Here is a 22,527-nt window from a genome sequence, read left to right as displayed (position 1 = left end):
ATAGACATCACGGTTTGGACTTCCATGGAGCCTCAAATCTGCGACATATTTGCGTGAAACAATTTAAGGATGAAGCAAAAGAAATTGAAGCAATGCCCATTTTATTTCCAAAAGTCACCTGTCTCATGGCAAGTATTTATTTAATGGAACTTTTTTATTTTTAATCCTAATTTAAAGACCGTCTTTGGTGAAGTTTCTGAGCACACCAATCGATTCCTGAAGGTCAAATTAGGTAAAGTGGATCACTTTTTCCGACCAAAAGTCCAGCACGACGTGTGAACTTTTTTCCCGCCAAAAAATATTAATTCGATAAGTGCGCATGCGTGAGAGCTGGCTGGATCTTCCAAAGAAGTTATTCGTACAGGCAAGTGCTTAAACCAGCTCTGACGCATGCGCACTTCTTGCATTCATATTGTTTTGGCGGGAAAAATGCTCGCACGTTGCACTGGACTTTTTGGTCTGAAAAAATCTCCACTGTAACTAACTCTACCTTCAAGAATCGATTGGTGTGCTAAGAAACTTCCTCAAAGACGGTCTTTAAAGTATCTATTTTTTAAATTTTAAAGGTTAAGAGCATGAATTATACCTATTCGGCTGTGGATGTGATGCCAAAATTCGACAATATTACTCAGCTTCATTTGTTGAATCTTATGAATCTTATAGGCAACAGAGTAAATATTGAGAAGTATTTGATCGCCTACGGACAAAAGCTGCAATCCCTTTATTTGGGCAATGGTAAACTAAACACAACAATAGATCTGGAAAAGATTTTCAAGTACTGTCCGAAACTTGAAAAATTGTCACTGCTCAACGTGTGTTTACAAAAGCGATCATCAGAAATTAATTTTTTTGCGGAGCTGAAGGAACTCGAATGGGTATTTTACTTGTAAGTATCAGACTTGCCTATTAATTACTAAACTGATTTTTTTGAATTGAAAGAAATAGTTACAATTCCACTCCTGATTCGGAAATCCCAGAAATTATGGTATTGTCCGACATTTTGTCGGCACCAAAACTTGAAAAAGTCATATTAGAAGCGAAGATCTTCAACCAAGCAGATCTCTGGGTACTCAATTATTTGATTGAAAATGATAGAATTTTAAACAACCTACACACTCTGCACGTCTATTTTACTTTGCCAATCCATAAAGGCGAATTAAAATCATTGACTAATGTTATGAAGAGTGCGGGTGCATTTCTTCCGAAATTGACTGATTTCAAGTAAGTTAATAGCAGGTTTTTTGTCATAATTTGATGGAAACCTTTTTTCTATTTCTAGATTCGGAGAAAGAAATCAATTTGAAGATCCACTCCTGCCATGCCTATCGACTCCACGTGATTTCAGTTATATCGATGAATGTGTTTGTAAGATGATGGATGTTTTTGAAAACGAAAAATGCTAAAAGTATATGCTAAGAGTATAATTACTTAATTTTAGTTCAAAAACACATTAATAATCTCTAAATTATTGTTTATTTGAAATTTTAAAAAAATACAACGTGTAGTATCTTTAAACCACGCGACGTGCAGACATGGCGTCTGGTAGGGTACAGCGGAAAAGTTATAAACCTAAAATGAAATTGACTTGGACTGTCTCCTGATTGGCCTCCGTTATTTCGACGCCATACTGACTTCTGACAGGCGGGAACCAACTCAGATCGCAACCCAGGCCCCCGGTGGGAATTACGACTGCGCAGAAGGTTTTAATTTGAGTCACACATGCGCAGTGATGAGTTTCAGCTTCCCTGGGAGATTAAGAAAAGATCTGAACATACTGCGCATGCTTAAGATGCCCACAAGTTTACTGCGCAGCTTCAAAATGTAAAATCCCAAGATATGATTTCTTTAGTAACAGTTGATTACGCAGATAATGGTTGAATTGACCGTTAGATGGCACATCAGGACAATGGAAATGTAACAAAATACGCGGGAATGAAATTATTAGGTCGGCACGCCTCTTTTTCGACGCTTCTGATTGGCCGCCATTATTTCAATGCCATGTTGACTTCTAACTGGCGAGAACCAATTTAGATCATCCCCCTGTGCTTGAAACTCTCCCTTTTCACGCATCAATAAAAAACCTCCACATATTTCTGCTCATGTATGTATCCCCTGTAGTGGAAATTCCTGCTCTCGCCAAGTTATATTTGATCAATTTTCAGCGGATGGTCAGCGTCAGTTGAAATTATCCAGCGGCAAAAAATACATTTCCACCCACCCACGCACAACACACATAGCAGATATCTGGCTCTCTGAAGTTGGCTTCGATGGGGGGAAAAAACCACCCACCAGCGACGCCACCGATTTCAATTTTCCAACAGGCTGAGCAGCTGAAGCTCGGCACGTGCAATCACGCAGAGAGGCGAATTGATTGCGGCCGCAAACGTCGTAAATTGGAGCGGCGAGGAAACCAAATATTAGCGGCGAGGGGCTTTTTAAAATAAATATACTGTTAAATTAACCCGGCCGCGCGGCACTTTGTTGTGCACTGGTGTCGCGCCACCGATATAATCATGTGGCACTTTGACATGACATTTTCATTCAAATGCGGCGGCGATCAGTCGAACATGACAGTCGCGCAAGGCTAATTTGATTAGTGCCTGCGCTGAAAAATCGTCCGAGCGGAAATTCAGAGTGCAGCGCGTTAAATGCACCGCAATTTTCGAATTTCAGTCGTGCGGAAAGGCTGGCACTCTCATTAGTCGGGTGGATTTGCGGTCGCGATTAAACCCATTCAACATTGAAGTGAATGAAAAAAGATCGACTGAATCCTCTTATTCAATTGCACCAACTAACGGTTGTCTTTTTTGTTCAAAACGAAGGGGAAATTGTAAAATGGTCGTTAAAATTTGAGTTAAATTAAAAAAAAGCAGGTGTTAAATTGTTATTTAGCTTTATATTGTAATGAGAAGATGAAATAAGCACCAAATAATTATTTTGAGACATTAAACCATTTTTAAAATCGTCTAAATCCACCAATTGTATAAGCAATTAGTATTTGAAGCCACCAACAGATGGCGCCACCGTATACTTTCGCAATAAATTTAATTTTAAGGCATTTGCGCTGCGATTTCAGACTCAATCCTACCACTTTGCATTTTTCACTTAATTTTTTTTTCTTTTGACGTGCTGAAAACCAAAATCAGTCGAGCCCATCACCGTAGAATCGTTGGAAAATATTTTATATTTAAAAAAAATAGTTTTTCACGATCCTACGGCGATTGGCTGAGCCGATTTTGGTTTTCAGCATGTCAAAAGAAAAAAAATTAAGTGAAAAATGCACAGTGGCAGGATTGAGTCTGAAATCACAGCGAAAGCGCCTTAAAATTAAATTTATCACTGAAGTATACTGTGGCGCCATCTGTTGGTGGCTTCAAATACTATAAGAGCTTACGCAACTGGTGAATTCCTTATAAATTTTGATAAATTAACAAAATAACATCAGTCACTAAGTGAAAATGCCGCGGCTTCTTCTCCTTTTTTCCCTGCAGGTGAGATAACAAATTCCCTTATCAACAAGAGAGCAAACAAACAAACAACAGAACAAACAATTCGCTTTCTTTCCTGTCGAGCGGCGCGCATTCGTTCGTCGGTGCGGTCGAGCGCAGGGGATAATTTCGGTCTCTCAGCAGTTTTATAAAGCGCCTCCGCGTCCATTTGGGCCCGCATTCTGCCATAGCACGGGTGGAACTGCGCTGGAGGGTGCAATAATTTATCTAGACGCACACTCAACCGCCTAGCTTCCACTCGCATTCACCTGAAGATTGACTCCGATTTGCAGCCAGCCGAGGGCCGAGAGCCGCCGACACAAAGAAGCGGCGAAAAGGCGAATCAAATCGGACGGCCCTTTTAGCAGGAAAAGCCACAGCTTGCCAGCCACTCGGATCGTGCCATTTTTTTCTTTTTCACTTTGAGCAAATCCGTTGTATTGGATTTATTGGCTTATGACGAAATAGACACACCTAAAAATTATTCAGACGGAGAAGAAATTTATTTTAATTTTTGTAATTTCCGGCAAATAACGATCAAAATTCACCAGTTGCATAAACCCTAAGAGTTCGAAGCCGCCAACAGATGGCGCCACCGTAGACTTTCGATTTTAAGGCACTTCCGCTGCGATTTCAGACTCAATCTAGCTACTGTGCATTCTTCAATTAATTTGCTATTTTTTGACGTGCTGAAAACCAAAATCGGTTCAGCCAATCGCCGTAGAATGGTGAAAAACTATTTTTTGAAATAAAAAAATATTTTCCAACGTTTCTACGGCGAATGGCTGAACTGATTTTGGTTTTCAGCACGTCAAAAGAAAGCAAATTAATTTAAAAAAAAGCAAAATAGCTAGATTGAGTCTGAAATCGCAGCGGAAATGCCTTAAAAACCGCTCAAAACAAAATTTTAAGAAAGTCTGTGGTTGCGCCATCTGTTGGCGGCTTCAATAACTAAGGGCTTATGCAACTGGTCAATTAGAGCAATTCGGGTTTCAAACTCCATTTTTAACGAACGAATAATTATGTAGAATTTTGGTTAATTTACAAATTTTAATAAATTTTGCAGGTTCTTGAAAATAATCCTAAGTAAACGGTGGCAACATCTGTTGGTAGGGGAATTTGGAGCACCCCATTTTTTCCCATCCCTTTTCGAGAATAAATCTATCGCGTCAGAAGGCAGCTAGGGTGGCAATGCGATTTTATGGAGCCGTATAAAAGAACTTTGCAAACATCAAAGGGCGTTTAAAATGCGAACAAGCTGCTCGGCGCGACATGATTGGTTAGCCGAGCATAACGTATTTTGCATCTCGAAATGGAAAAGAGAGGCCTAGAGAAAAAATATGAGTGGAAGGCAAGAAACGAGAGAGAGCTAGGCAAAAAGAAAGAATCGTCCGCGCGCGCGGCGCTTTATGTTTTATTCATATCGTAAGGAATTGTCGACATTTTGCCAGCTAGCAGATTGTTTGTGCTGCACACGCACGCCGCAGAAACAGAGAGATAAAATATAAAAAAAGGGTTGGTTGTTTTGTTGGTGAGCGCGCGGTCGTTTGTTGTGTTGTGCGTCGGTCCCTCCGCCACTCAATATGCACGAGTTTGGTCCAATTTTTCACGTCCGCGAATTAAACGCACATAAATATTAATTTGCTCGTTCGAATACATGAATAAATTGGATGGAAGGAATTATATTTTTGATTTCTGGCGTCGAACAGGTCGTTCAATCCGCGTTCTGCAGCAGAATGGCCATGTTGACAGCGCACGACGCGATCGACTGCAAAAACTTTCTTAATGACCAGCTACCAGCTTTTCTCGACGACTGACACTCACCACAAAAAGCAGCGGCAGATCAATGCGGAAAACGCCGTAAGCCGAGAAAATAATTGGCCTCGAATTCACTTCCGTCAAGAACCAATAAACCTGCGGCGAATGAAACAAAAAAATAAAATAAATGGAAAAGTATTCTCGTTGTGTGCGGCGTAGAGAACGACTTGTTTTGCTCACGTTTTCCCGCAGCCTGCCACTCGGTACTGAGTGTGACATATTGCTCAGGATTGCCGACGTTTTTTCCACCTGCAACACACGGCCCAATAAATTTTCACTCGCCCACCGCGACGAGCGCAAAAACGATAAAGGCGCTTTTCTCTTTCTAAAATTCTTTTATTTCAGTCTGGAAGTTAAAAAGTTAGGACAGATTTATTAAGCACTGCAGATTCTTCGTGAATTTAGAGATTTTTTGGAAAAATGATCAAAAAATATATAAAAGATAGGATACGCAATTACGCATAGTGCGATCATACTCCAATATGAATTAACATTTAAATTGAAATGAAGAAAATCCCCAGGCTTCAAAATTTATACTTTTGAGATTTCAAAGAGTCAGTTTAATTTTTTTGATTAATTCGAATTATTCATAAAATGGTAAAAAATAAAAATTAACATAAATATTAGTCTTTAAATAAGGAAAGATAAATATTTGCTCACATTTTGGCTTTAGCCTTAAAGCATATACCAATTTAATTCGTTATAAACTGGAATTCAATTTTTAGTTGAAGCCAAAATTGACCAAAGTAGCCTTGTAAATTTTTGAAAAAAGTGTCTGTAAAGTTGGCCTGCTTTTCAAATTGTGACGAGTGTCTCCTTACTTGAAATCATATTTTATTTCACTAAAAAAGAGTTTCCCTAAAATGTCTCATACGTTGTTGGACAGATTTCGATGAGAGGAATCAAAAGCTGCCAAGAAAATGTGGTCAAGAACTGGAAATTTTGGTAAAAATTCAAAATATTAGAGTGTTTATTGCAAATTGTAGAACAAAAAAATTATTTATTGTATCCAACAATTCGAATTATTTTCAATTGTCGCCCTTTATCGATCCACTTCAAACAATAGGGATGTTTCCTTCGACCGGGTTTTTGGTATTAAAAATACTAGATTTGCTGGCCGATTTTTTTATGTGCGTGAAACCGAAATTTGCGACGACGAAACAGCCGAAATCGGCCATCAAAGAGGGGGGCGTAACCGAGGGAATACAATATATGGCAGAGGACCACGCCCCCTATGAGCAGCGAGCAGTGCACGATTATTCCTGCCGTATCCGTGCCGCCATATTGTATTCCGTCGGTCACGCCCCCCTTTCCGGCTGTTTCGACGCCGAACATTTTGGTTTCACGCACATAAAAAAATCTAGAAAAGTATTTTTTAATTCAGAAAACCTCAAAAGTCAAAAGGAAACAGCAGGGACCAGATTCGTGCGACACGCAGATATGGCGTCCGGTTGAAAATGGCGCGAAAAACCGTCACGTGAAAATGCGGGAAAAGAAGCAAGTTTTGGTCATTTTTGTGATTTAACTAATTGTGTCTTTTGGATCGTAAAAATAAACTCTCGACACTCGTACGGCAATCCAAAGAGAGCTTTTTCTTTCCCACATTCAGACGCCATCTTGGATCTGCGCAGTGCAAACCAATTTTATCGCACATCTGGCCCCCGTTGATTGCATAAAAATAAATTTAAAAAATATCGTTTTTAAATTGAGTAGATCAAATAAATTTTGTTCAAACCTCAAGGGACGTTGTGATGCATCCGTGAAAATAGGTGGCGACGAAGAAAACATCAATTGCCAGCCAGACGAGGGTGGTGTTCAAGTTGACCTCGTTGGACGAGTCGTAAATGAAGTCTATCAAGCGGGTGAGCACCAAATAGACGACAACGTGCACGTAGATGTTGTAAAAGAGCAGGGCGAGCAGCACGCACATGCCGAACAGTTGGTTGAGTTGTTCGACGGCGTCGCACAAACGGCTCCGACAGCCCCGCAGCTCGGACATGCTGGCCAGTATTTGCTTGCGGCTCCGCTGCTGCTGCTTCCCTTTGAGGCCCGCGTCCAGGCCCAATAATTGCTTGTTTATCTCTGTGTATCCCTCTCTCATGACCTGTCAATCGATTATATGTATATAGAGTGATCGGGTAATTAGTGCTGACCGATAATTATTCAAGTGGGATGATCAATTAGAGGTCGTTGCTGGTTCAAACGGCCGCTTTGGCTCTTTGTCAAATTGTAAGGCAAATAATAGAGTAATAAACTAATTTTTTATATGTATCAATTTGAAACTTTGGTTGCAAGTTTGATTAAATATTTAACTTGGTTTTTAGCATTACAATTTTTAAATTTGATAAATATATTTCGCTCAAATTTTATTCAAGAAGAAATGTTTGTCATGAGATTTACAAAATATATATATAAATACCGCAACTTGCTCTCTTGCTTGCATAGCACTTTCAACCCGATAATTATTGGTTAATCAAATACAGTAATTGTGCAGTAAATTTACAATCCATAAATTGAAATTTTAATTATGCTATCAATTGTAAAAAATTGTGCAGTGAAAGAGTCTAGCCGTTTTCTATTGTTAACCGTCAAGTATTTTCATTCTTAAATTAATTGACCAGTTGCATAAACCCTTAGTTATTAAAGCCGCCAACAGATGGCGCAACCACAGACTTTTTTAAAAATTTTGTTTTAAGTGGTTTTAAGGCATTTCCGCTGCGATTTCAGACTCAATCTAGCTATTTTGCTTTTTTTAATTAATTTGCTAATTTTTGACGTGCTGAAAACCAAAATTGGTTCAGCCATTCGCCGTAGAAACGTTGGAAAAGATTTTTTTATTTCAAAAAATAGTTTTTCACGATTCTACGGCGATTGGCTGAACCGATTTAGGTTTTCAGCACGTCAAAAAATTGGAAAATTATTGAAGAATGCACAGTAGCTAGATTGAGTCTGAAATCGCAGCGGAAATGCCTTAAAATCGAAAGTCTACGGTGGCGCCATCTGTTGGCGGCTTCAAACACTTATGGTTTATGCAACTGGTGAATTGCAGACACATTACGATTTTGCCTATTTTAAAAACGTATTAACAACAAATTTCCATAGTTTAGCCCGTCTATTTTAGACCATGTTATAGACAATTCTATATCAAAATTTGACGTTTAAAAAAATTTACCATTTTGAAAAAATTTATTTTCGTTTGTAACAACATTTTGAAGTGAAAATGTGTTGGCTTTGAAATATCAAAACCTGAAATGAACACAAAGCAGAAAGCACCGTTGCCTCTAACAATGTTTATGGTCAACATTATGTTAAAAAATTGGTTTTTTTATGGCTTCCATTTGTCACAAGCAATTTTCGCCAGTCAAAAGTTTTTCGTAGAAGCAAACAGAACAAAGGAACAAAAAATAATTAATGTCCACCACAGTACTCAAAATTTAGAGCAAAGAGTTTATCTCATAGGTCAATTAATTATTTCGTATTTAGGTCTAATCGTCATTCTACTGAACTAAGAATATTTTATAAAAATAAGACTCAATCATATTTAATGGAAATGCAATTTTCTCATGAATTTCTTTTCTTTTAATAATTAAATCTCAAAAGATTTAAATTTTCCAAACATTTTAAATTTTTACTTAAGACTCAATATTAATTTTATTTCAAGGTGTTCAATCTTCATAAGATTGGAATTTTTTAAAATTATTGATATTTATCAAAGTGAATGATGGATAACATATACAAATTAGATCTTATTTACCTCTGATCATCTCTAAAAAAACGTAGAAATTAATTAAATGAAAAAAATGTTTTTCTGAGATGATTCTCGAATTAGTGAACTTAATAAATTTGATTTTTCCCAAAAAAAGTCCATTTGAAATTTCCAGATGAATTTTGTGTGAAAATTTGAGAAATATTTACTCCTTGGAAATAAAACTGGAAATGAAATCAGCTTTCTGAATTTAGGCAGTTTTTCACGCTACTATCAACTGCTGAATTTTAATCAGACCAAACACACACCCCTTTTGAAAATCTGCAATTTTTAAAAAAATAAAAAATAACTTTTAAGACTCAAAAGTATTTTTTTCCTTCTCACTATTAAATTTTCTCAACCCGGAAGCCATTAATTTCAATTGCTCAAAAAATAGGGCGTAACCGGTAAAATTCGCAAAATTGGATTTTGAGCCACTTTCGGTGAGAAATATATGAAAAAATTTGTCGGTTAGGGTTAACTTTTTATTTAAATAAAAAAATCACTATCATTCCACTTAAATAAATCAATGGCTGCTCCTAAAAACTCAAAAATTACCTGACAAAACCCCCAAAATTGGAGGTTGACGCCGGACAGGACGAAGCAGCTGACGCATTTCACGAGCGGCTCGAGAACAGCGGCCGTCAGCGTCCAACCAGTAAAGTCTTCGAGGTCCTGCACCTGCACGTAGGCCACAAAGGTGGCGAACGTGGCCGCAGTCATCACGACGCAAGTGACAAAAACCTCGAAACTGAATTTCTGAGTGTTCACCAAGCGCGCCCTGACCTGGACGAGCAGGTTGGTCAGACGGGCCAGTTCCCTGCGGCCGAGGATCAGTTTTGCCGTGATGGCGCAGATCTGGGCCAGGGTGACCAGTTTGGCGATCACCGAGAGCATGTTTCCGACTCGGTCGCCGTGGTGCGGCGTCGAGTGGCTGACCACGTCTCGCAAAAGGCCGTAACACGAGTAGACCGACTCCGCAGCCGCCAGGAACATGCAGAAGAGGCTCCACCCGAGCAGGACAGGGTCCTCGGCGAAGTGGCCCTTTTGGTCGCGTTTCAAGGGCATCACGCAGGTGATTTTGCACAGGAAGTGGACCAGCCTGAAGCTCATTCTACCGAATGTTGGGTCTTAATAATGATAAGTGGCCGCCACCGTCGTCAGCGGGCCATTTTCCTAATTGAGCGTCGTTAAAAACTTTTACATCAATGTGTCACAAATGTCACAAAAAGTTTTGGTAAAATTATTATGTCTAATTTGAGGTCAGAGTTTGAAAATGTTATGTATTTTATAGTTCTTGTTCAGAGTTCACCACTTTTGCAAGGCTGAAAATTTCATTTTTAGTTTTAGCGATTTTTCACTTGAAATTTTTTTATTTTTTGCGTTCTTCGCACCGCCTAATCTCAGGTTTTAACCATCAGAATTGCAAAAACTACCCACCGTTAGACTCTTCTTGACCTCCTCTGAGGATTTGAAGGGTTTAGGGGGTGTATAAACCCACCCCCTTTCATCCCCATTGCTTCAATTTTGATAAAAAGCGACCACCGTTCCTGGCGCTGCTCACTGTTGCATCTTTAAATCTGTATGGAAACTTAGGGGTGGAAAGAAACCACCCCTAAACCCTTTAGCTACTCAGAAGAGGTAAAGATGAGTCCAATGGTTGGTAGTTTTTGCAATTGTGATGCTTAGAACCCGAGATTTGGAGGTGCAAAAAACCCAAAAAAACGAAAAAAATAAGAAATAATCAAATTTCGTTATTTTTGCAGCTCCAAATCTCGAGTTCTAACCATCAGAAATTTAAAAACTACCCACCGTTAGACTCGTCTCAACCTCCACTAACCAGCCAAAGTGTTTAGAGGGTGCTTACTTCCATCCCCTTTCAACCCCATTGCCACAAAATTGCTAATAAAATTTTTAGCTTGCTTTCCCTGGGCTTAAAAAAATTAAAATTGTCCCAAATTCCTTCCAAATTAACATCCCTCCCCTTTTTTAAAACTAAAATGACAATTATTTTAAAGTTAAATGTCAATAATTATTAAAAAATAGAGAATTTTTTTTTTAATTTTTTAGGGGCTGATGAAGTATAGCAACTTAGGGGTAGAGACTAAGCACCTCAAAACCCTTCAACTGGTCAGAGGAGGTCGAGACGAGTCCAACGGTGGGTAGTTTTTACAATTCTGATGGTTAGAACCCGAGTTTTGGAGTTGCAATTATAACAAAAGTTGAAAAATTCTACTTTTTTCGAGTCTCATAGTGAATTCCATTAAAAACAAAAAAAAATCTATCACTTTAAAGTTTTCTGCAAAGTTCAGACTAGTCATGGGACATCTTTTAAGCCCATTTTCTAAATTTCAAAATTAAATTCAAAATCACATTTAACTTGATTTATTTTTAAAAACTTAAATATTCCTTTAATTAGACAGATTTTCAACTTTTTATTGATATAATTTACCTAATTCTCCGTTATAAAATTAAGGAAAAAATACACACTTCCACAAACTTCATATTTCGAAAAATTCCCTGTTCTTCCCTATTTTTTAAAATATTAAGAGATAAATTGAGTAAATAAATATAAAACTGGAAAGTGTACCCATCCATACTGACTAGCAAAAGTCTCTTACTAAAAATATATATAAATTATACAACTACTTCGCCAGCAGATCACAAACCAAAACATAATAAGATAAGTTCTTGTACAATATTATAAAATCAGCTTCATAAACGTAAGCCATTTTTGCTCTTCAAAACTTCTAAGCTTACAAGTGAAGCCCCGCTTTGCAAAAGAGGCTCACTTGATTAAAACTAAAGGCTTCAGTTGTAAGCAGACACCAGTTAAGAAAAGTTAAACGACTCTTTCCAAGCGAAAATTTTATTTTCATGCGATAAGTTGACTTCAGAGGTGGTAGGTAGGAGAAATTCTAATTATAGTTCAGAAATAGAACCAGAGATGCAAAAATCAATTCCATTACTCGCCGTGAGAGCAGCCGAGTGGAACGCGAATGTTGTATCGAGATCGTAATTACATTACCGCATTAATTGACACGTGAATTGACTATAGCCACTGCCTCTGGCACTAATATTCAAACAATCTCCAATCGTGCGATATTGATCGAACGCCAACCTGCTCGGTATTAGGTTATATTCAGCGGGGACCGGATTCGTGCGACGCGCAGATATGGCGTTCGGTGGAGAATGACGTGAAAATGCGGGAAAAGAAGCAAGTTTTGGTCATTTTTGTGATTTAACTAATTGTGTCTTTTGGATCGCAAAAACAAACTCTTGGCACTCGCACGGCAGTCCAAAGAGAGCTTTTTGTTTCCCAGATTCAGACGCCATCTTGGATCTGCGCAGTGAGAACCAATTTTATCGCACACCTGGACCCTTATAATGATTAAAGTATTTTATTTTTAAATTATTCTAACTTGTTTTTCCAATTTATGTAAATTTCTGGATGGAATAATTAAATTTGTTACATTTTTTTCAAGTAAAAACTAATGAATTCATGTTGTTTAATATTCTGTGGCCAGGAAGTATTGAAAATTAATTAATTATTAGCTGCAATTAATAGCAGATTATAGAAAAATGATTCTACAACAACTTCAGTATTATATATTATATAAGCTTTCATATAAATCTATTTAATTGGGTCAACGAAATTAACCGAGAACACGAGTCACGCTACCCTTCAATTATACTCTACATTTCGGTTGGCGTCTGAGTCTGAAAAGTAATGCACACGCGAGATATGATATTGCCCGAGGGCTGTTCTTAAACTTACTTTGTAATTCCGTTTGTAGCTGTGCTTTATGAAGATAAATAGACAGCAATATTTACCGCGGTTATTTGCACGAAACGCCGGCAAACAAGCACTCTCCACACTCGCACGAGCAAAAAGTTTTCGCATTAAAAGTTTTGTTTGTAATTCACCCGCAGCGCAAGCAAGGCACTGCATATCGCTCAAAATTGAATGCTGCTCTCTCTGTGAGGGAATGGGAATGGGATGGCCATTTAGTCATTTCAAATGGTTTTTACCGCCGCCGCACGCTATGCCCTATGAGCAAAAGGACGGGAATTTTACTCCAATTAGAGGGTTGTTCGTCTTCCAATTACCAATATTTTTTATAATTTTAGAATTAATGCTAGTTTTTTTAACCCGTAAATTTCATCAGGACCAAAAAATTTTAATTTTTACAAATGTCTCAAAAATAGCACATAAACAAATTAATTTGGGTATAGCAGAAAAAATATCAAGATGCTAATGAAAAACGAAAAATATTTGTGGAAGTACTGGAGATGTAGGTTTAATCGTTGTGCAATTAATACTAATCTGACAGTAAAAACTCGAATACAAAATTTGGTATTGACATTATTTGGAAAAAATGTATAAAAAAATATTTTAATACACATTTTTTCCTTTTCTCAATGGAAATTAATTATAAATTAACCATTGGGCGCCAAGTTGTGATATGTGTCGGTTCCCGCCAGTCAGAAGTCAGTATGGCGTCGAAATAATGGAAGCCAATCAGGAGACAGTCCAGCGGCCAATCAGAAGCGTCGAAAAAGAGGCGTGCCGACCTAATAATTTCATTCCCGCGTTTTTTGTTACATTTCCATTAGCCTGATGTGCCATCTAACGGTTGATTCGCCAATTACTGGGCTAAAATCTGCTGTTAGTAAAGAAACAAAAACAAAAATATTCGTCGTGCTGAAAGGTATTTTCAAGATTAATTTTCCAAGCCGATTTAATTTTACGTTTGATACTGATAAGAATTTCCCTGAAATTGCTTTTAGCTAGCCAAAAAGGCTGTCTATTCCTCTGCTTCCCAATTTGATTTTCCTAAAAAAAATATCGAGCCAACATTCTATTATTTGTAATTTATGGACGGGCCCTGCTGGGGGAGCAGCAACGAAGGCAACGTCACCGCACTGTTGATTCTGCGAGAGGGACGCGGCAAATAGGGCAAAAGGGGGCGACCGAAATTTATTTACGACACCAATAACCCGGCGCGAATATCTTTTTCTGTCGCCGGCCGCATGATTGATTAATATCTGCGTGGCAACCACGATACGCCAGCCGAAGGAAAAATTAATGGAAGCGCCTGGAGGGAGCGTGCTTATGCAACCGGCGCGCCAGTCGTGTCCCACACATTGCCTGCATCCATCACTGCATTATTTGGGTCAGCCTTGCACTTTTCTCCTCCTCCCCCCGACGGATATGCATCCTCGCTGCTTCTTTCATGCAAACGCGCGTTTTTCCACCACCCTCACCCCCCGATGGCGATGAATCGGCGAAAGAGGAAAGAAGGCGCGCGGACAAATGAGCTCGGGGAGGACTTTCATCTTTTTCTCTCCCCAGATGGACTCGATGATGGCTGCCATCAAAATGTCGCAGAGAAAAAGTTTAATCCGCAATTTGCAGTTTGGCGAAGGATAAATTTTTTCTTCCACCCTGACAGAAAAGACGATTTATTTCATAGCCGGGTTCAGTAAATTAACTTTCAAACGATTTTTGCAACAATTTTATGGTTTTAACCACCGGGGGCCGGATTCGCGGCGGGAAATTAATTAGGTTTGCAAAATTTATCATGAAAATGGCTTCGGCACAATGAATATTTTTGTTGTTATTTCTTTACTAACGGCTAATTAAGTCGGTAATTGGCGAATCGACCGTTAGATGGCACTTCAGGTTAATGGAAATGTAACAAAATACGCGGAAATTAAATTATTAGGTCGGCACGCCTCTTTTTTGACGCTTCTGATTGGCCGCTGGACTGTCTCCTGATTGGCATCCATTACTTCGACGCCATATTGACTTCTGATCGGCGGGAACCAACCCAGATCGCAACCCGGACCCCGGTGGGAATTACGACTGCGCAGAAGGTTTTAATGTGGATCACGCATGCGCAGTGATGAGTTTCAGCCTCTCTGTGAGATGAAGAAGCGATCTGAACATACTGCGCATTCTTAAGATGCGCACAAGTTTACTGCGCAGCTTCAAAATGGGCCAATATTCAAACAATCATAAAAAAGTTAATTTAAGCATCTGAACATCTCTGTGTAAATCTCTGGCAATCTTTTTTGAGGTAAATAATTTCTGACAAAAATGAAGTCAATTTTAGATTTAAATTTTGCAACATTTTACATAAAACTGTAATTTATACAGGAATTTTGGAATTAAATTTTGAGAAGAAAGGATAGATCCTAATTATTGCTGGAAGATTTTTCTGGTTCATCCTGAATTGCTTTCATTTTGCGGCTAACATTTAATTTTATTTAGCTGAATGAATAGAAACTGGTATTTTAGAAGAAATTAATTTATTACACGTTCGTCAGTTAAAAAAGCTAGAAAAATTCCATCAAACCAAATAATTCATTACGAGTAATCCAGCAAAAGTTTGCATAATATATTCCCTTCTTTCAGGACACAGTGCGGCACCCCAGAGAGTGCATCTATATACGAACGCCGGACAAAGTGCTCTTGGTGCAAAAATTGCACCCGCGGGGACTGGTTCTGTTCTGTTCTGTTCAGTGCGAAGGACACGCGGCCGGCAAACGAGTGGTTTGTATGTGTGAGTGCAATTTGTACCGCGCGATGGTGGCTCAAATGTGCAGTCGAGCGGTATTCGCACTCTCTGTGCTCTTCGTACAATGCGACCGGCTGATTGTCGTGCATCGTGCAGCAGCTGCATTTTTTCTGCAAAACGCGTTTCGCGCCAATGGGAGTGAGATGATTGAAGATGCGGTTGCACACTCTCCCTTAACGAGATGTTCTCTGATTGTACGCGAGTTGTGTTCAGCTGCGTGAAGGAATCCAATTTTTCTGCACTTGGAATATTAAGTGAAACGAGTTTTATTTTATTCACTCTGCACTCTGGGTTTGCTCCATATTTGGATCAGTGGGAGTACCTGGGATTGTGAAATCTTTGAATAAAATGCTTATAAGTAAGATCAACAGGAGGATTTATTTAATTTTAAGGTGAAGAGGGAAAATCCTTAGAGGATTAAATTCTGATGACAGATTTCAATCAGTTGTGTTGACTTTTAAAAAGCAGATTCTGCATAAGAAGACGAATTTGTAGTTTTTTAAATTATCCGGAAGGTTCCTGATGGTCGGTTCTTGCCCAGAAAATCACCAAAGGCTAAAAAAATTGCTTGTTGTCAGTTTTTTTTCATTTTAAATTTTGTAAAAAAAATTTACCTTGACTGTTTGAATTATTTTCCAGCATAAGTGAAACTTTTATAAGCTTGGAGCAATTTAAATACATTTTTTCCTCAAAATTTAAATAAAATAAACAATTTCTAAGGAATTCCTGTGGTTTTACAAGCACTTTTCGCACTTGACGTTTGGTGCCGGTCGATTTTTTGCCAAATTAAAGTTGGCAAAAGGTGTGGCGGCGACGGAAAAATCGAGAAAATTGGCCCCGAGACCGATCTCAGGGTGCGATGCCCTGAAAAAGATCGTCAGGGTAGGTCAGGTGGTAGGGCTTGGCGAGACCTTTCGTCTAAGATTTTGTGATTTGAAATCTATCAAGCTGTTTAATTATTAGAAAATTAAAACCGTGTTAACGACATTGCATAATTATAGCGCCTTGTGCGCGTCAAAATAGTCGGCGGCAATGGAAAAATTGCGAAAAGTGGCCAAAAAGCAGGTTACTGGTCCTGAGGAAGGTCATTGACAGGCGAAGGTTAAAAATCTTCGCCAAGTATCGTCAGATGTGCTCCAAAACTTTGAAAAATCATTGAAAACCGACCTGGGAGTGGATCTCAGGTTGCACGGTACCCTGAAAAAGGTCAACAGGGTATATCAGTTGGTAGGTCACGTCAAGACGATTCTTTTGAGACCTCATAACCTGAAATCCATCAATCCGTCGAATTTTAACAAAAAATAAAACAATTTTCGGCTTTGCACTTTCCGAGTCTGCTTGCTGAAAATCGTCAAAACCGAAATTTAATTTTTCTATGGGTGTGAGAAAGCTCAAAATCAGTTTCCAGATCGGCGTCTGGTCTGTGTGTGCGATGGCATAAAATTTCCACATAAATAATGTGTGCTTGTTTGGCACGGAGTAAAAATCCACTTTCTCAACTCCTTGAGTTCCGCTGGGTCGGAAAACGTGTGCTCGCGGCCGGCAAGGCAAGTAGCTGCTGCTGCTGGACCAGACTTTTATTTATATTATAAGTACTGGCGGCGGACGCTATCTGTCCGTGCAGGTGCGGCCAGCACCAGCACCGCGCGCGAATAATAATGAAAAGCGAGTAAATCTTTTTACCGTCGTAAATCCAACGCGTGCAACAATGAGCCGACGTGCCCTGGCCTTGTTTGCGGCATTAATTTTTGCACCCCAAGCAAGCAAGGCAATTGCTTCCGCGAGAGACGCTGGGCGCAAAAGCTGCCGCTGAGACCCTGCCTGCATGGCTTGCGGTATTTGCGGCTGTTTATATTTATTATCAAATTATTCAAAGGGAGCGTCACTGCGGTGTGTGGGAGCTCGGCGCCACCACACACACTCACACACACACTCACTCACACACAGCTAATCTGAGGCAATATTTGGCTTTGTCATGAGAAATATATCAGAAATCCCTTTGATGGCTGTGCAATTGAGATCTATTAATGCAGACAATTTGATGAATAGGAGGAAATTTAGACGATCGAATTAATTTCTGAGCTTCCAATCGTTGCGGGAGCATCCATTGAGCACAGATCAAGCTATTTTAAAACATTTGGGCCAGAATTAAATCTGGGAACTTCTAAAACCGTCGAAATTGACCAATAATTTGTAGTTAAGTGCATGATTTTGCTCCGCTAATAAAAATTTTCTCCACAGTTTTAATTTTTGAGGACAATCTGGTTTACTTTAATTGCACAGTTGAAAGTTTCTATTCAATTTCCCAAAAACATTTGAGAACAATTTTTTTTTAATTGACCAGTTGCATAAACCCTTAGTTATTGAAGCCGCCAACAGATGGCGCAACCACAGACTTTCTTAAAAATTTTGTTTTAAGCGGTTTTAAGGCATTTCCGCTGCGATTTCAGACTCAATCTAGCTATTTTCCTTTTTTTAAATTAATTTGCTTCTTTTTTGACGTGCTGAAAACCAAAATCGGTTCAGCCATTCGCCGTAGAAACGTTGGAAAAGATTTTTTTATTTCAAAAAATAGTTTTTCACGATTCTACGGCGATTGGCTGAACCGATTTTGGTTTTCAGCACGTCAAAAATTAGCAAATTAATTGAAGAATGCACAGTAGCTAGATTGAGTCTGAAATCGCAGCGGAAGAGCCTTAAAATCGAAAGTCTACGGTGGCGCCATCTGTTGGCGGCTTCGAACACTTAGGCTTTATGCAACTGGTGAATTGGGATTGTAATTTATCTAGAAAATATTTCCAGGCCTATAATAATGACAGGCTTCCTGCTCGAGAGGAAAATTCTTGATTTTTAAAGCACTACAATTATCTATCTTAGATTTGCATGATAGAAGCACGAAAAATAAGAAAAATGCCAATTTTAATTTTTCTATGGGCAGCAGAAAGCTCAAATTTGGTTTGCACACCGGCAGCATGAATGCGGATGCTGCGGAACCGCAATGATCTCGATTCGGGTCGATCCGTGGAAAAATTGGCGAATTTTCTATTTTTGCGTGCAAAAAACCACGTTTTTCAATTTTTAAATCCCGATGGCTTTCTGAGTTTCCATCGGATCGGCTCGAAATCGGTCTCAAAATGATCGCAGATAAATTTTCCTTCATTGACACTAAGGATTTTTCGAAATCTTGTCCCGGAAAATTTACACGATTTTCCAAAGTTGAAAAAACCCGTAAAAAAGGGGTTTAAATCGGCTTTGCTAAAATTGAGAACCATAACTATTTACTAGAAATTGTTGCAGGAATTTATTGTGCAACCCCAGACGAAAACGTCGTAGTTTTTAGATTTTCCGGCTAAAATGCATTCTAGAACCGTCTGCACTTGATGGGAAAATTTCTAAACGGTATGAATAAAAATAATGAGAGAGTCTGTTTTTAGGTCATCGTTATCACCAGAACGTACTTTATTAAAACATAGATTTCCAGGTCAGCAACCTTTTTCAATCCCACTTGCGTGTGAAACGCGCTTTTTCATTTCCGTTTCGCACCTTCATATTTCGTATCGCATCCGAGCGAGAGACCTCATTCCACTCACTAATTGTGACCGCTTGCTTTTGACTCATTGTCAGTTCTGTGAATAGCAACTCATCTTCATAGAAATCCCCGTGTATGAACAGAACTAACAGACCCCATTTCCTGCCCGGCAAAAGAGGCAAAAATAGGAGCCTGGAATTGGCACAGAAACGCCGATTCGACGGAATTTCAAAGCAGCAGGAAATATTATGTGCCTCTTTTGTCACACAGGGAGGGCTCTTTATATTTTTCATATCGGTCTCGTATGTGCAATATGAAATTGGCTCGAGACGCCCGAGACGCCAACTATGCAAAGCGTCGCCTCTTCGTCTCTTGTTGGCCGTAAAAAACTCCGATAGGGTCAATCTGATTGCGTGTGTACTTTCGGCGCTGCCTATTATTGTGCAGTGTGTCTCTGGTCCATGATTATATACACACAACGCTTCTTTTGACCACTTGAAAGTTGCCACGTGATGAATATTTACCCCCCGGCCGACGGTCGCATTAATTATTCATCGAGCTGCCACCGCAACTCGACGAAGGTGAAGAGCATCATTTTGGACGCCCACCCGACCCTTTGTGCGCGGCTGCTTGCGGTCTATATGATGCTGATTTTGGAATTTGCAAACTCGCTCTGGGGGCTTCATTGACGACAAAATTACTCTTGGCATAAATTAATTAATTAATGCACGAGAGGACTCCTGAATATGAGTGATTGGACAAGTTATTTGCTGTAACAGTTGCGAAAGTTAATTGTTTATTTAGGAAATTGCTAATTCAGCTTAAAAAGCATTTTATACTCTCTTTTAAATATTAATACGAATCAAACTTTTCCTGCAATCGAAAGGGGAAGTTTTTATAGAGGTTTAAAGACTATATTTTTCACTTTTATAAGTGTATTAAAACATTCAGGGTAGAAATTCGCAAAAATGGCTTGTTCAGATTTATGAGGATGCGTCTTTTGGCACCAAATTCGTCTATTTATCTCGAAAATTCTAGGATGAGATAGATTTTGAACGCGATGAAACATTAGTACGTGGTCAAAAAATTGAAAAAAAGGGTTTGTCAAGAATGACTCAGGGTCAGGGTATCATACACAGTTGCGAATGATTGGATTTGATAGAACTCATCAATACACGTTGTTTGAAACCAAAAGTTTGAAAATATATATGAAAACAGCTGATATATGAGGGTTTGAAGTCAAAAAATTAGCCTTTTTGACATAATTTCGATTTTTTTTCCAAAATTTTCAACTTTCAGTCGGAATTTTTCAGTTTTTTTTTGCTCTAAATTGAATCAATATGACACCTAATGAAAATAAACCGAGTTTCAAGTCCGTAGGTGCCATAGGAAAATTAATAAAAAAAATATGGGCAATTTATGTCTCGATCACAATGCTGAGGGCGATAAAAAATTATCTATTAATTCGATGAGTTGATGGATTTTAAGTCATGAGGTCTTAAATGAAAGTTATTGGCAAGTGGATTCCACCTGACCTGCCCTGATGACCTTTTTCAAGGTAACGCACCCTGAGATCGGTCCCAGAGCAACTTTTCGTGATTTTTCCAACGCCACTATTATTTTCACGTGAAAAAAGACCGCCCACAACAAACCTCAAGTGCGTTAATAGGATTATGTAATGCTGCAAAATCCTGGAAAATGCTTGTTGCCAATGCATGAACTGATTTCTTAGAATTCAGTTCAGGCCAAAATTGACCTAAGGAGCGGTGTAAATTTTTGAGAAAAGTTAGCACTGTCTCCTCACTTGAAATCCCATTTTATTTCACTAAAAAAGAGTTTCTCTAAAAGGTTTCACACGCTGTTGGACAGATATCGACCAGAGGCATCGAAATCTGCCAAGAAATTGTGGTCGAGCGCTGCAAATTTGGGAGAAAATTTGAAAAATTTTAATTTTTACTTTAGCAAGGTCCTTTATAATTAGAACAAATCGATTATCGATCAACTGCTTATTGCATCCAACAATTAAATTAATAGATCCACTTTAAAGGCCACTTAAATGGAACAATTGACGTCGTTTTGTTTATTGTTGTTAATTTTTAACATTTTGTTTAATCAAACACATACATCTTGCGACAATCAACGTGACAATTATTGAAATAAAGTCGATCATTTGAGTAAGCCAATAAAGACGTTTTTGTTAATGTGGTAGTTTGAGTTGCGAATAAATGAGAAGGTCGACTATCCAACGACAGTTATATTAAATTAATAATCTATCATGGGTAAAAGTCAGAGCAGTAGTATAGTTATAAATAATGTCATTTTTTGATTGAATATACAAAAAAAATCATCTATAAATCAGAAAAGTAATTAAATAATTATTAATTAATTTAATAAATAAAAATAATAAAATGTAATAAGACAAATAATATCTTTTTTAAATTGTTTCATAGTTAAAATTGGAAAAATTATTTAATAAATTACACATAAATTTATAATAAGTTTTAAATATTAAGTATTAATAAAGATAAATTTAAAAATCTCTCAGAGGGAATTTTCAAATTAAATTGCTGCAGCAAGGTCAGTTTTTATTTAAAATTTCACCCTTTCCTTTTTTGAATAGCTCTTCCAGCGAATATTCAATTCTAAAGGCGTGAAAAAAACCATAATATTTGCTCGCTGAAACGGAGTTGAGGGAGAGTGTCGGGTCAAAAGTTCACTTGACCGGATTAATTGTGAAAAACGGTGGGCCATTCATATAGTTGCGTGCGCGGCGATGGTGTCGCATCTCGCGCGCGCGTGTGGGGTGTCGGGGGGGTCGTCAGCCTCCCCGCACTGGGGTGTGTCTGCGTGCTCAAGTGAAAAATACAACGGTCGCGTGTCTGGGGAAGCATCAGCATGCTCTCCGCATAACACAGCGGTTTGTTTTTATTTATTTCCCGCGCCGAGTTGCACACCTTGCGACTCGCGTAATGAGATTTCCTCGGCCGCGTGCCTCCCCAGACACAGACATAGATCTTGAGGCAAATGTTTTACATATTATACTCGCCGGCCGGTGCAGCGAGTTGGGAGAGAGGAAAAAATACATATAGCGGATTTGCATTTATTTGCCAGCCGGCAGTTTAAGTGCTTTTGGGGCTTTGCAACTCGCGGATATTCAACCCCTTATGCCTCTCGCGTTTCTGCGCCTGAAAAATGGACGACAAATTGATTTCTGCTCTGGTGCACGCGTGCAGCATTTAAAGCGCTAACAACAAGTGCAGCGTTTTCCAGGAAAATTATTAATCGCTGAATGCTTTGGATAGAGAGAGCTTCCAGTGGCTTCAATTTCTACTCACAAATCAATTAAATCAAAAGTACTCTACA

At 38.7% G+C, this 22,527-nt stretch overlaps 3 protein-coding genes across 3 annotated transcripts in view; all 3 read right to left on the bottom strand.

Moving 5' to 3' along the window:
* The window catches only part of LOC135947359 (Ig-like and fibronectin type-III domain-containing protein 1), a 138,181-nt gene that overhangs the window by 77,559 nt on the left and 38,095 nt on the right, over positions 1 to 22,527 (bottom strand). The gene's annotated exons all lie outside the window — the stretch shown is intronic.
* Positions 1 to 22,527, bottom strand: part of tun (tungus) — a 153,715-nt gene that overhangs the window by 130,654 nt on the left and 534 nt on the right. The gene's annotated exons all lie outside the window — the stretch shown is intronic.
* LOC135947364 (uncharacterized) lies at positions 5,053 to 7,331 on the bottom strand. The gene is made up of 4 exons (XM_065496190.1): positions 7,042 to 7,331; positions 5,487 to 5,555; positions 5,313 to 5,402; positions 5,053 to 5,256 (listed from the first exon to the last, which is right to left on the bottom strand). Exons 1-4 carry the CDS (start codon positions 7,303 to 7,305, stop codon positions 5,203 to 5,205), a joined length of 477 nt encoding a protein of 158 aa, XP_065352262.1. The 5' UTR covers positions 7,306 to 7,331; the 3' UTR covers positions 5,053 to 5,202.

Source organism: Cloeon dipterum, chromosome X (genome assembly GCF_949628265.1).
Source record: "Cloeon dipterum chromosome X, ieCloDipt1.1, whole genome shotgun sequence".
Lineage (NCBI taxonomy): Eukaryota > Metazoa > Arthropoda > Insecta > Ephemeroptera > Baetidae > Cloeon > Cloeon dipterum.
This window is presented reverse-complemented; position numbering and strand designations above follow the sequence as displayed.